The following is a 16,294-nucleotide window of genomic DNA, read 5'->3' as shown; positions in this document are numbered from 1 at the left end:
AACTGATATTTAGGGACCTATTTATTAATGTGCGAGTGGACATGATCCGATATTGAGGATCATGTCCGCTGCACATCGATAAATGCCAACAGCATACGCTGTCAGCATTTATCATTGCACCAGCAGTTCTTGTGAACTGCTTGTGCAATGCCACCCCCTGCAGATTTGTGGCCAATCGGCCGCCAGCAGGGGGTGTCAATCAACGCGATCGTATAGGATTGGGTTGATTTATGGTGATGTCTGTCCACCGCCTCAGAGCAGGTGGACAGGTTATGGAGCAGATGTCTTTATACCGCTGCTTCAAAACTTGTGTTTCTGGCAAACCTGAAGACTCGCCAGAAACACAGAGCTTGATAAATATGCCCCTTAGTATTTATCATGCATATTTTAAACTTTAGAATGAAAGATTATATTGTAAATACCTTGACCATTTGAGTTTGAAAGGTAAACACATCCACAATGAATATGAAATGAATCTTACATAACCTGAGATTCACCTCATCAGTGAACTCAACATTAAATGAAATTAATTCAGAATTTAGCATTTCATTGGACCTTGATATTTTTGGCCAGCTACATAAACAGACGATGCTCTCTTTATGTTAAGACACTACAACAGGAGTATTAATCATGTTCTTGGATTTAAAACGCTATATCTAAATTCAACGTGTGACGGCCAATTAGCCCAACAATTTGCATAATCAAGCAATGTAAAAACTTTGCGAACAGAGTTTTAGGGAGTGCTAAAATTAACAAACACAATGGGGCCGATTTACTAATGTCTGGCGGACATGATATGCTGTAGAGTATCATGTCTGCTAGAAATCTCTGAATGCCGATATCATACGCTGTTGGCATTTAACATTGCACAAGCAGTTCTAGTATCAGAGATGTCCACTAGCAAAATTGTGAAAAATATTGGGGAGGCGATGCTCAATGAGTTGTGAACATGATCTGGCCTTTACCACAAGATACCTTAGCTACCTAATGAACATCTATAACGCTAGGCAGTAAGATTGGGTGTTATTTATGTTGTAAAGGAGATTAGAGGGGTAGGAGCTATATGGGGTCACAGCCAAATGCTTCACTATAACATAACTATAACATTATGCGTCTGCATGTAGCGCATATGCAGCTTGCGGAAACAGTCAGGCTCAGTAAAACTACAGCAAGTGACTTTGTGCTATTTGGCTTGAGGACAGCCGTATGGAAAGCAATATTTGGATGTCACTGGGCCTTTGAGTAGACAATCCTGCTGCATGCAGTGAATATACTATAAGAGAGGATATTTCTCTCACAGGGCCTGACGGTCAAAAACTCGCAGACATAGAGAGAAAACACAAAGTCATTGTATTATATAGTAATGTAGGGCTCCTTCACACCCAGAACCCTATATAACAAGATAAACAATTCTCAAGCTAAAAGCTGAATTTTAATTTTTTTGCGGGGCATTACAATACAAAAGCTCCCAATGATTTTTCGTGATTTTGATCAACAGACACAAATTAGATTAATTGATAAAGATTTTTCAATCATAAAATGCCAATGTGTTAGCCTATGTCAAAGACTGAGGAAAAGACTCCGAAAACTTCAAGAAAGTGGTGTTTTTTTATTACAAAGTATATAAAAAAATTGTTTTTGTTTTTTTAAAAAGTCATAAGAAAATAATTCAATAGATTGTTTTACATATAGACCAAAATAGCTTTGAATTTTAAAATGGATATCAAACTGAAACAATCCATTCAAATTGCTCTTCTAACAGACTGGAATAGAAACATTTTTGTTATTAAATCATGATGTGTATAAGCAATATATAGGATATTGTAAATATAGCATTATTAAACCCTGTAGTGGACCTACTCCTACTCAACAGAGGGTCCTGGTGCAAAAATTGCCCCCCCCCAAGGTAACTCAGAAGTAAGCAATAGAAATAATATACATGCTGCTCTGTATAATAATTTTGAGGATAGATGGACCTGCAACCAATAAAAGCCTTCCCTGCATTGGGATTTTACACATTTTGCACATGCCGGCTATGTATAGATAAGCTTCTATGCACTGCACCTGCTGCACCAATGGTAGTTATACCCCTAATCAAACCTTATTGATAAAAATATTTTGATTGTGTGTATTATTTTGTTTTTGTTGGTAACATAACAATACATAGGACAGATACTGATAGAAAGAACATTTTCTACTATGGGCCCTGTGTAATTATTTTGCTTGAGCTAGACTACAAAGGCTCAGGACAGGCAAATAATAACTGATCTCTTGTATGTGCTGAAATACAAGATTCTAAAAAGCTGCCTGTCACTGTCAAAACATTTAGTAACTAAAATATTACTAAGCACTGCATGTCTCAATATTCTGCTTCCTATGTAAGTATCTCCCTTAATAAGTAATATTTTCAACATTTCACTCAAAACAGATAGTGGCACCCAGACATGATGGAAAATAATAGTTTAACAGTTTTGATAATACAAGCCATAGGGCTTACATTTTCCACCATTTATAGTTTAAGCTTGAACTGTTTATGCAGAAACATGATATATGGCAAAGGTTATTACCATCTGTTAAAAGTGTTTGACAAGTGTTATATAGAGCATAAGATTTCTTCCATAGAAGTCTTGTAAATTTATATTATAAACCTCCATTTAGAATGACAGGCTCTTTAACCTTTTTGTTTAGAACATAAATATGAAACACACTAAAGTATCTTTAAATGTTCAATAAAAATAGGCCTTGTAATTATTTTGTTTTTCTACTGTACATAAAAGTAAAAAAGTGACAGCTTGATCCAGCTGTAAACCACGTTGATGTCAAAATTGTTAAACAAATATATATTTTTTTTAAAGCATTATAATATAGCCCAGCATGTGTTCACATAACTGAAAATGTGATAGTCTACTGATATACTTTTTCTCAGTTTTCAAAACAGAAACAGCACTATTAAAAATATGTTTGAGCAATAAGATCATAAAAGTAAAGAAACCATAGTGTTGTCAACACTGCTTAAATTAGCAATCACTGAAAATAGTAAAAGTTGTGTCCATATTAAAGTGTGTAAATTATAGTGAAGAAATTATCAGAATCCCATAGATTCTACACTGATAAGAACAGAGCATTTGCAATAAAACCTTTAAAAAACATGTCTTCCTAAAGAAAGGATTAGCATTTAAACAGTGAAAATGTATGGAATATCTGGGGGTCGATCCGATAAAAATCGTCGCCCGCAAAAGCTGGCGATGCCAATATTTGCGCGGGTTTGGTATCCTATATACGGCGTAACCTAGAAGTTACGCGCGTATATTTCTGCCGTCGCCCATTGTTTTTTGGGCCATAGGCATGTATACCAAACCCGCGCAGTTTGGTATCCAATATACATCGTAAGGAATTACGTGGCGAAAATGGAGAAATCTTACTCCATTTTCACCTCGCCACAAAAAGCAGCCGTAAGAAGCCTTACGCTGAGTATTGGAGCCCCGTAACTCCCTAAACTGGCTGCTAAATAAACCTAACACCTAACGCATGCGCAATGTCTATCTGCCTGTCAACAGCGATCTGCTAAATAAAACCTAACACCTAACGCATGCGCAATGTCTATCTGTCAACCGCGATCTGCTAAATAAAACCTAACACCTAACGCATGCGCAATGTCTATCTAACTGTCAACCGCGATCTGCTAAATAAAACCTAACACCTAACGCATGCGCAATGTCTATCTACCTGCCAACCGCGATCCCCCGCCTCAATCCCTAATAAAGTATTTAACCCCTAAACCACCGCCATCTACATAAACTAACCCCCTACTGTGAGCCCCTAAAACCGCCACCATCTAACTGATCTATCCCCTACTGTGAGCCCCTAAAACCGCCACCATCTAACTGATCTATCCCCTAATCTGACCCCTTACACCGCCGCCAGCTATATTAATATTATTAACCCCTAATCTAATATCCATAAAGTAATAAACTCTATTACCAGCCCTTAAAAGGGCCTTTTGCGGGGCTTTGCCCCAAAGTTAACAGCTCTTTTGCCCTATAACCTGCCCTCCCTACACCGCCGCACCTATATTAATGGTATTAACCCCTAATATAAGCCCCTTACACCGCCGCCATCTATATTAAAATTATTAACCCCTAATTTAATCTACCTACCCCGCCGCCAGCTATATTATCTATATAAACCCTAAGTATATTATAGTTAATATAGTTATTACATTATATATATTAACTATATTAACCTTAATTATATTAGGGTTAATATAGTTAATATAGTTACTATAGTATTTATATTAACTATATTAACTCTATCTAACCCTAACACCCCTAACTAAATTCTTATTAAATAAATCTAATTTATATTATAAACTAAAATATTCCTATTTAAATCTAAATACTTACCTATAAAATAAACCCTAAGATAGCTACAATATAATTAATAATTACATTGTAGCTATGTTAGGGTTTATATTTATTTTACAGGTAAATTGTTAATTATTTTAACTAGGTATAATAGCTATTAAATAGTTATTACCTATTTAATAGCTACCTAGTTAAAATAATTACCCAATTACCTGTAAAATAAATCCTAACCTAAGTTACAAATACACCTACACTATCAATAAATTAAATAAACTACAAATATCTATCTAAAAATACAATTAAATAAACTAAACTAAATTACAAAAAAAAAAAACCCAATTTCAAAAAATAAAAAAAAGATTACAAGATTTTTAAGCTAATTACACCTATTCTAAGCCCCCTAATAAAATAATAAACCCCCAAAATAAAAAAAAATCCCTACCCTATTCTAAATTAAAAATAGTTCAAAGCTCTTTTACCTTACCAGCCCTTAAAAGGGCCTTTTGTGGGGGCATGCCCCAAAGAAAACTGCTCTTTTGCCTGAAAAAAAAAAACACAATACCACCCCCCAACATTACAACCCACCACCCACATACCCCTAATCTAACCCAAACCCCCCTTAAATAAACCTAACACTACCCCCTGAAGATCTCCCTACCTTGTATTCACCCCGCCGGGCAGAACTCTTCATCCGATACGGGCGATGAGCCAATCAGCCAATCAGATTGAACTTGAATCTGATTGGCTGATTCAATCAGCCAATCAGTTTTTCTACCTTAATTCCGATTGGCTGATAGAATCCTATCAGCCAATCGGAATTCGACGGACGCCATCTTGGATGACGTCATTTAAAGGTACCTCATTCGTCGTTCAGTCGTCGGCCGGGATGGATGCTCCGTGTTGGAGGAGCGAAGAATGAAGATTGAAGATGCCGCTTAATGGAAGATGCTGCCCGATGGAAGAAGACTTTGCTGCCACTTGGAGAAAGACATCACCGGGATGAAGAATTCTTCTTTGCCGCTTGATTGGACATCGCCCGGATTGGATGAAGAGTTCTGCCCGGCGGGGTGAATACAAGGTAGGGAGATCTTCAGGGGGGTAGTGTTAGGTTTATTTAAGGGGGGTTTGGGTTAGATTAGGGGTATGTGGGTGGTGGGTTGTAATGTTGGGGGGTGGTATTGTGGGGTTTTTTTTCAGGCAAAAGAGCAGTTTTCTTTGGGGCATGCCCCCACAAAAGGCCCTTTTAAGGGCTGGTAAGGTAAAAGAGCTTTGAACTATTTTTAATTTAGAATAGGGTAGGGATTTTTTTTTATTTTGGGGGTCTATTATTTTGTAAAATCAGTGGATATAGGAGGCGCTACAGAGCCGTAGGATATATAGATATAAATAAATGTAATATTCACTATATCGTTACCAGTTAAAACAATCCAAAAAATTAAAAATCCAAAAATCCCAATGACCCTTAAGGGATACGTTAAAATACTATTTATGTGCAAAATCTGTGATAAAAAAAATCGGTCATCTGAAGTGGGATAAACCTTGGCCTTAGGTTGACCACGCAATATTTCATCAATATTTCATCTGAATTTTTCTATTTTCCCTGTTTGTCATGTATTTTCTCCTTATATTGTTTTATAAATTGCAGTCTTATGTATTATCACATTTGTATTACTTTTAAGGATTTTTAAGGAGTTTTTAACGTTATTTGATTATATGGAAACAAGTTTTTAAACACTAGAGATCTGGCTTGGGATTTGGTGTGAAAATTTACGAACAAAGAATGACATGTGAGGTGTTTTGATTCCCCCCCAGGAAATAGTTACCTGCGGAAAGGTGTTGTAGCAATAGCGAATCACCTGTGCAGAGAGTGGATTTAAGGGCAAAGGTTGCAGGAAGTAGCATCTTGAAAAAGACCCAGAAGGGGTTGAAACGCGTAGAGGACTTATCTGCTACTGTTTGTGATTTTTAAGGAGGACTGATGCTGAAGTATACTCTCTGTACCCTGGCGTACAGAGGACATCCTGTGGAAACAAACACTTGTGCAAGTGGTCACCTAGGACCCGGAACCGGGTGACGTCACTCACGGGATTTTCGCTGAGCAGACATCTAAAGGAGCAGCCGGAGTGTCGGGCCAGGTAAGGAGATCGCTGGCAGACACTTGTAAGAAGGTAGGAGAGCCTCCCGGATAAGTTATAAATACTTGATTGCCTATTAACTAAGAGAACATTAAGGAAGGAGCTCTATACCATCGTGGGCTTTTATTTGTGACCAAAAAAGACTGGGGATATAACGGCACCATTCAGAAATATTAACATTTATATCTTTGGATTTACAATAATTAAACCCACATTATCATTCCGGACCATCTTCTTTGGGGGATCCCCTTGAATTACTAACACCAAGATTAGAACACAGTCATTATAGGTGTTCTCCGCCAGCCACATTTGATTTGGGGAATCTGAGGGGTTATGTATAGTGCGTATGTTTAAACCGGTTTTATTTTATGTATGATTGATTGTTATATGGATTGTATGTGTCAACCTTTTATGCATTGACTTATTAAATATCACATCTGTGTTTTACTAAATATTGTCACTTGATCATTGATTGCACTTTGATATACTGCATTTATTTCACTTTGATTTTTCACTTGGATAAATTGTTTTTAAATATATGTACGTAGATATTTTCCTTTATTTTTAATTATCACCGATTTTTTTATCACAGATTTTGCACATAAATAGTATTTTAACGTATCCCTTAAGGGTCATTGGGATTTTTGGATTTTTTATTTTTTGGATTGTTTTAACTGGTAACGATATAGTGAATTTTACATTTATTTATATCTATATATCCTACGGCTCTATAGCGCCGCCTATATCCACTGATTTTACATTCTTAATTCTCTATTGTCTAGGGAGGAGACAATAACCTTTAGTGGGGGTTTATTATTTTATTAGGGGGCTTAGAATAGGTGTAATTAGCTTAAAAATCTTGTAATCTTTTTTTTATTTTTTGTAATTTAGTGTTTTTTTTTTTGTAGTTTAGTTTAGTTTATTTAATTGTATTTTTAGATAGATATTTGTAGTTTATTTAATTTATTGATAGTGTAGGTGTATTTGTAACTTAGGTTAGGATTCATTTTACAGGTAATTGGGTAATTATTTTAACTAGGTAGCTATAAAATAGGTAATAACTATTTAATAGCGATTATACCTAGTTAAAATAATTAACAATTTACCTGTAAAATAAATATAAACCCTAACATAGCTACAGTGTAATTATTAATTATATTGTAGCTCTCTTAGGGTTTATTTTATAGGTAAGTATTTAGATTTAAATAGGAATATTTTAATTAATAATATTAATATTAGATTTATTTTAATAAGAGTTTAGTTAGATAGGGTTATTATACTTAATATATATATATATATATATATATATATATATATATATATAATATAATAACGATATTAACTATATTAACCCTAATATAATTAGGGTTAATATAGTTAATATATATAATATAATAACTATATTAACTATATTAACCCTAATATAATTAGGGTTAATATAGTTAATATAGCTGGCGGCGGTGTAGGGGGATTAGATTAGGGGTTAATACATTTATTATAGGTGGCCGCGGTGTAGGGGGATGTAGATTGTAGGCAAAAGAGCAGTTTACTTTGTGACAAAGCCCCAACAAAAGCCCTTTTAAGGGCTGGCAAAAGAGCTGAATTCTTTGGGGCATGCCCCGCAAAAAGCCCTTTTAAGGGCTGGCAAAAGAGCTGTTACTTTGGGGCAATGCCACGCAAAAAGCCCTTTTCAGGGCTATTTGTAGGGTTAGACTTAGGTTTAGTGGTAGGGATAGTTTAGTATTTTAGGGGTTAAATAATTTAATATAGATGGCGGCGGGGTAGGGGGATTAGATTAGGGGTTAATAATTTTAAAATAGATAGCGGCGGGGTAGGGGCTCACTTTAGGGGGTAGGTAAGGTAGATGGCGGCGGTGTTAGGGGCTCACTTTAGGGGGTTATAGATTTAATATAGCTGGCGGTGGTTTAGGGGTTAATAACTTTATTAGGTAGCGTCGGGCTCCGGGAGCGGCGGTTTAGGGGTTAATACATATTGTATTGTTAGGATAGTGAGGGGGGATAGCGGATAGAGGGTTAGACGTGTCGGGCTATGTTAGGGAGGCGTGTTAGACAGTGCGGGTGATTTAGACTTTAGTCAGGTTTTGTAGGCGCCGGCAGTTTCTAACGTGCCGCAAGTCACTGGCGACGCCAGAAATTTGTACTTGCGCAGATTTCTGGACATCGCTGGTTTATCCGACTTACGGCACTTTAGCATCTGACGGCGCTGTATATGGGATAGCTCGAGTTGCGAGCTGAAACTGCGGGCGCCGCAAACTACGATCTATATCGGATCGCGCCCCAGATCCATGTAATTCCTCTTGGTTGATCTACATGTGTACAATAAAATATATACAATACACACAACTGTGGGAGATGAGAGAATTTACTGTATAAGATAATGCTTCTCTTTGGAATCCAATGTCATAGTTTTTAATTACTGTATAGTTCTAAAACATATATAGTTCATGACTGTCAATTTCCCAAAGCGGTTAAAGGGAGTCAGATGTGCTTAAGTCCATTCATGCTCATAGAGGGTCATGTCAATACAAACATTACATGCTAATTACATGCTATCATTTATTCTTTTGAATTCTAATGTAGATGCTTTTGGGGGGAAAAAATGACAGAAAAGGTAAGCCAGAAATCTAACAACAAATTATGAAAGCCACGGATGTTCTTTGTACATCAAAAACGACACTACAGTTAAATATATCTAAAATAAAATAAAATAATATTATTCTACCTTGCACCATGATGATCACATTAATGTCAGTAATGAGAAAATCCCAAATCATTTTAGATTATAATTCAATTTGTAGGTACGGACACATGCAAATGAGACACAACTATTGGCCAATGGTTATTGTCTATTATATGCTTGACATGTTGGCTTACAATACATTTGTCTTCTGGACTTCAAGTAAATTAGAAAGAGAAGGCTATTTTTAGAAGAATTAGGTTATTCACTAAATAAGAACCCAAATAACTTCACAGGATCGTATTGAATGGTTTCCCATTTACAGCATAATTAAATTTAAAATTACATACAAATCTCTCACCAACACCGCTCCCCACTACCTATCCTCTCTAATCAACAAGTATACTCCAACCCGCCCACTAAGATCCCACAATGACCTGCTCTTTGCATCTTCCACTATCACCTCTTCCCATGCTAGACTGCAGTACTTCTGTCGTGCAGCACCTACCCTCTGGAACACTCTTCCTCGTGCTGTCAGGCTTTCCCCTAATCTTCTTCTTTTAAATGCTCTCTGAAGACTTTTCTGTTCAGGGAAGCCTACCACCCAACTAAACCCAAATAAATTAATTCCACTTACCTAATATTTCCCTCATCTAACTCTGCATTAATATATTTCTCACTCTTGCAGTCCTCACCTCCTGTGTCTCAACCTCCTAGCCTTCTAGATTGAAAGTTCCCATGGCAATAGGGCCCTCGATTCCTCCTGTATGTGTTTGTAAATTTTGTCCTGCCTCTTACAAGTTTTATATCATTGTTTTATTTAAATGAATTGTATCCATGGACAGTGCTGCGGAATATGTTGGCGCTTCCTAAATAAAGTATAATAATAATAAGAGCAAGAGCTGGTATTATAAAGCAATATTGTGAAGAGGTTACAAGCATAATACAGCATAATGTACAGAGGGTATCCGGCAGACAAAAATATGCACAATGTAAATTCTGTATAAATAATGACCATAACAATGTATGAATCATAAGCAAATTTTTAAAGCACATGAAATCTTCTGTCCAATTTGTGTACCAAAATATTTAGAATTTTCTGTTCAGATTTCTGATTATGATTTTTTTGTTGTTTCTTGTTGTTTTTGTCTTCAAAATATCAAACATATAAAATATTGACCTTACACAACTTTTATTTTAATTTTTGTCTGTATAAACAAATTGTGCATATCAACCAGAATAGTACAGCCGTATAGTAAATGTGAACAGAAAAGCAGGGTTACATACATTTTGTGCATAGCTAAACACAATTTACTTATTCGTAATTCATTGAAATACTACTGACCTAAAACATTTACTATACCATGCACACCTCTCTAGCAGCTAGTTGCTTTAATCAATTTTATTTATTTTTTATAACCAGATTCCTTTAGATTTTTTAACAGTAGAATTTAGCTCACTGGATAACTGCTTCACCCTAATAAGACAATTTTAACCTTTGCTTATAATTACAGTAATTAATTAATTACAATTACAAACTATTACAGATATATATATATATATATATAAATATATAGCGTCAAAGAAAGAGAATAGAGGCACCGGGTAGTTGCACAAACAAATGTCCTTTATTAAGGAAATAAAACTGGAAACACTTAGGATAAAGCTTAAATCCTTGGGGCAATGGTGTAGTGGTAGTTCCCCACGTACCCTAGTGCTGACATGTTTCGGCAAATGCCGTAATCGTAGCTATAGGGTGCAAGCTTGTTTGTTTATTTAAATACACAAATCACATATCATTGGTTAAAAAACTTGTGTGCTACGTGGGTGACACCCACCTCCACCTGTAGTTAATCTATATGCCCTAATCTAGGATGTGTTACCGTACTATCCACTCTATGTACAGGTTTATCATTCTCAATTATAAACTAAACTGATATAATAAATATAATAGATAAATAATGTCATGAAACGAGACCTTCCTTAACATATGTATATAAATATATAAAGAAATACAAAAACTGAAACTGAAAAAACCTTTGTAATAATGAATTGTAAATAATAAACTAAGTGTACAATCTTAAATCCAAAAAATAATAATAACAAAGGCAGGGATCTGTTAAAACAGACCCAATACTGGAGGCACCAGAGAGTATTCTCGGCAGCTAATACTCATAAGCATTTTTACATTAAACCTTGTTTTACTATAGTGTACATATACTAGACTATTTTAAGTCAGTTTTCTATGTCTTTTGTATAGTTGCCAAAGATAAAATTTAAAGATAGAATTTATCGAAGGTGAAATTTATTCATGAACATATAAACTTGTAAGCATATATATATATTATAATGCTTTGTTTTGAATACACAGGCTAACACCAGAAATTAATTAAATCATACTCAGAGTTGAGCCCCTTGGGCACCCTGGTGTTCAACCTGTGTATCCAAAACACTTCCCTTTTGAGGAGCAAGTTCTCCCTATCCCCTCCCCTATTTTGTGTATTCACCACTTCAATAATTGTCCATGACAATGTCCCTGGATCCTTATTATGTTTAGACTTGAAGTGGTTTACAAGGGGGGTGGTGAGTTTACCTTGCTTGATATCGTTTATATGTTCTCTAATCCTGGTTCTGACTTGTCGAGACGTTTGTCCTGTATATTGGATGTCACATGTATCGCAACTGAGAAGATACACTGCATATGTAGACCTACAATTAAAGAGCGCCCTGTGTGCAAATGTTTCACCTGAATAGGCACTCCTAAATATATTTCCTAGTTTTACATGTCCACATGCTATACAGCCGCTAAAATTGCACTTGTAAACCCCTTTGTACCTTAACCAAGAGGATGTATTTATTTCATCTTGTTTTAATTGTGTGGGGGCTACATAGTTTCCTATGGTTTTGCCTCTCCTGAAGGCAAACCTCACTTTTTGTGTGGCAATGTGAGCGAGCTCATCATCAGCCTTCAGCAATGTCATGTGCTTGCGTACAATATTGCACACCTGATAATATTGCCTACTAAACTGTGTGACAAAAGTTAACTGTTCTGGTTTGGTGTCACATTTTGATTGTTTCTCACAAAGTAAGGTGGTCCTTTTTATGGCCCTTACTTCCTCACATGCCCTATATATATCCTGCTTGGGGTACCCTCTCTCCTTAAATTTAGTTACTAGTTCAGTTTCATGCTTGAAATGTTCACTATCTCGGGTACAATTCCTTTTGACCCTGGTGAACTGACCCTTCAAGACTGATTTAAATACCTGTTTCGGGTGGCTACTATGGGCATGTAAAAGCGTATTTCTGGTTATTGGTTTCCTATAAAGCTCGACCTTAACATATTCCAGTTTCACACCATGAAGGGTAACATCCAAAAAATTGATGCTAGTGGGCCCATATTCATGGGTGAACTGTAGGCCAGCCTTATTGATATTCAGATACTCTGCAAAAATCTCAGCTTCCTCCACACTTCCATCCCAGACAAAAAGCAGATCGTCTATATAACGACGATAATATGCAATTTTGCTTCTCTGTCTGTTTTTATCTCCATAGATGTGGCACAGCTCCCACCAACCCATATACAGGTTGGCGTAAGAGGGAGCAAATTTTGCTCCCATGGCCGTGCCACATCTCTGGAGATAAAATACGTTTTCAAACACAAAGAAATTATGTGTGAGGAGGAATTCGGTTACCCTGACAACAAATTTAATGAAATCATCATTATATTTGGTAGATCTTCTTAGAAAGAAGGCTATGGCTTCCAAACCTAAATTATGTGGAATGGATGAATAAAGCGACTTTACATCCACTGATAACCAGCCATAGCCCTCCCTCCAAGAGATCTTTTCCACCTCTATGAGGAGTTGTTTGGTATCCCTCAGGTGACTAAGGAGTTCCCCCACTAGGGGTTGTAGAAGGGAGTCTAGCCATTTGGATAATGGTTCCAACATGGAACCAATCCCACTGATGATAGGCCTACCCTCAACCTTCTCCAGGGACTTGTGTACCTTAGGGAGAAGGTTGAAGGTAGGAATTCTGGGGTTACAATTATATAAATAATCGCTAGTACCTTCATCAAAAAACCCCCCTTCCATCCCATCATCAATTAGGTGTGAAAGTTCTCTTTGGAACCTTAGTGTGGGGTTGAAATCCAGTTCGGTATATTGTTTGGGGTCATTAAGCTGTCGTAGGGCCTCTTTGATAAAGGATGCCCTATCCATTAAAACAACAGATCCCCCCTTGTCCGCTGCCCTCACCACCAAATTTTTATTCTCACTTAAAGCTTTGAGTGCTTTCCTCTCCTTAACACTGAGATTACCATTAGCTCCATATCCAGAGGTGTATGCTAATTTATTTAAATCCTCCTCAATTCTTCGCTGGAATTTTTCCAGGATAGGTCCCCTCGACTGAATAGGGTAAAATTTGGATGCACCTCTGAATCTGGGACCAATGGTACTGGTGTGGGCAGAATTCATATCACCACAGTAGTTCTCTCTATCTAGTGACTCCAAGTTCACCACATCACAACATTCTTCAAAGGTTAAAGAAGAATTTATTTGCCCTTTGGCTAAATCACCTGTATATATATCCTCAGCCTGATCATTTTTGAAATGCTTTTTTAATGTTAGTGTTCTGATGAGTTTGTTTACATCAATTAACGTAGTGAACAGGTCAAAATTATCAGTAGGTACAAAATTTAGTCCCAAGCCTAGGACTTTTTCCTCAACCTTACTCAATGTGTGGCTGGAAATATTGATCACTGGTGTTAATTGTACTTCCTGCCCTGATATTTTCTTCTGGATGATGACCTTGTTTTTAAATGATCTCCACCTTTCCCCCCCCCTTCTTGTCCTATGGGGGGCCTGGAAAAAACCTGTTCAATCTCTCCCCTCTCCCGTTCCATGGACATAGCAGTAGTGGGTATAGGAGCACCATTGGTACTATCTAGATCCTGGTATCTGGATTGTCTGCCCCTACCTCTTCCCCTGCTACCTGTATTGGGCAGTACTGGGGCTGAAACTGTGGCTCTGGTTTTATTCGAGGCGACTGTGGGTGTTTGTATATTCTCGTCACCTGAAGAGGCACCAGTATTGTAGTCTTCTTGTGACTCTACCTCACTATCAGAGAAAGTGACTTTTTTGAGTGTGGAGTGTCCCTTCTGACCCCCTTGTCCCTGAGATCTAAGTCTATTATCTTTTTTAAATCTATGTGCATGTGATCTTTGCTTCCTGTTCCAGATATAGACTTTATTGTTGTCATAATCACTCTGATCCCTGAGATATTTCTCATGCTTAATGCCCATAATATTATTTTTAGCCTCATCCAAGGTACTTTTCAAAATAATGTCATATTGTGAGTATTTGACACATGTACTGCGTATGCTTAATTCTGACTGTAATAATTCAATTTCAACTGTTATATTTTGTAATAACTTTCTCTTATACTCTATAAGCATATTTATCAAACGTATCGAACATTCTGTCAATATGTCATTCCATGCAGTGATAAATTCTATATCCTCAACAGGAAAGGTAGGGAACTTAGCTATGCGTAGTCCCCTGGGTATAATCCCTAAGGAAAGATATTTTTGTAATGTCCAAATGTCCCATTTGAGACGACATTCTTTTATCAAGAGAAATTCAGCCTCTTCAAAGAGCTTACTGAGTGGTAACTGTGCTCTATCCGTAACAAACAAAGTCTCAAGTTCACCTTCATTTAACCCTCTGTCCTCCAGTTTAGAGAGTGAATAGAAATGTGTAGACACATCCAAGCTTTGATCGGCCTCCATGTTACTTGTATGCAAGACAGCTTCAGTATAGCAACAACAATATATACTCTCACAGTGCAAGCTTAATTCACTGGGACATGCAGTGTGATATATACGATAAAGGAGAAAGGCAGCACCTGTGGTTGTATTGTTGCGTTGCTAACTCCAAACACCCCTTTTATGTATAGCACCTGCTACAATTTCCAAAACCTCACAATGGCCCCCAAAAGTTCCGTTATACATTCATACGACCTGTATTCCGTTGTGGCGCTGATTCTGGGGACCCACCAAAACCTTCTGGGCTCCAGATCCCCTCTCTCCGTATTCTGTGTATCAACAGTGATGGCCTGGAGGTCGAGCCGCGGCGTGGGTCCCTACAGCGTCTAAGCGTGTGTGCAGGGTCGATCCGGAGCTATGTGACGTCACAAATGGGAGCGGAAGAATCCGCAGGTGCGATGAGTCCTCAACCAGGGAGGACCGTTGTTACAGCGTCCTACTGTGTCTTTGCAGGGGTGATTCAATGCTGCTCAAAAGGTGCAAGTACCCGTGCCTTTGAACATATCCATCAAGATATAGCGTCAAAGAAAGAGAATAGAGGCACCGGGTAGTTGCACAAACAAATGTCCTTTATTAAGGAAATAAAACTGGAAACACTTAGGATAAAGCTTAAATCCTTGGGGCAATGGTGTAGTGGTAGTTCCCCACGTACCCTAGTGCTGACATGTTTCGGCAAATGCCGTAATCGTAGCTATAGGGTGCAAGCTTGTTTGTTTATTTAAATACACAAATCACATATCATTGGTTAAAAAACTTGTGTGCTACGTGGGTGACACCCACCTCCACCTGTAGTTAATCTATATGCCCTAATCTAGGATGTGTTACCGTACTATCCACTCTATGTACAGGTTTATCATTCTCAATTATAAACTAAACTGATATAATAAATATAATAGATAAATAATGTCATGAAACGAGACCTTCCTTAACATATGTATATAAATATATAAAGAAATACAAAAACTGAAACTGAAAAAACCTTTGTAATAATGAATTGTAAATAATAAACTAAGTGTACAATCTTAAATCCAAAAAATAATAATAACAAAGGCAGGGATCTGTTAAAACAGACCCAATACTGGAGGCACCAGAGAGTATTCTCGGCAGCTAATACTCATAAGCATTTTTACATTAAACCTTGTTTTACTATAGTGTACATATATACACACACACACTATTTAAAAAAACAAACAATTAAATATTAATAAAAATGTTTTATAAGGGTTAAAAGGGATATGATGAATGATATATACACGTCTAAACATGTGTACATG

The 16,294-nt window shown here is 36.9% G+C and overlaps 1 protein-coding gene across 1 annotated transcript in view; it reads right to left on the bottom strand.

Moving 5' to 3' along the window:
• KCNQ5 (potassium voltage-gated channel subfamily Q member 5) overlaps positions 1-14,984 on the bottom strand; it is a 433,357-nt gene extending 418,373 nt beyond the window's left edge. The window contains exons 1-4 of the mRNA XM_053711999.1: positions 14,174-14,984; positions 13,266-13,727; positions 12,889-12,962; positions 12,122-12,222 (exon numbers count right to left, since the gene is read on the bottom strand). Of these exons, the coding sequence (XP_053567974.1) occupies positions 12,122-12,222; positions 12,889-12,962; positions 13,266-13,727; positions 14,174-14,984 (1,448 nt within the window). The remainder of the gene's footprint in view (positions 1-12,121; positions 12,223-12,888; positions 12,963-13,265; positions 13,728-14,173) is intronic.
• Positions 14,985-16,294: the final 1,310 nt, after the last annotated feature.

Source organism: Bombina bombina, chromosome 4, assembly GCF_027579735.1.
Source record: "Bombina bombina isolate aBomBom1 chromosome 4, aBomBom1.pri, whole genome shotgun sequence".
NCBI classification, from domain to species: domain Eukaryota; kingdom Metazoa; phylum Chordata; class Amphibia; order Anura; family Bombinatoridae; genus Bombina; species Bombina bombina.
Note: the sequence above shows the minus strand (reverse complement) of the source record. Positions and strands in the feature narration are given on the sequence as shown.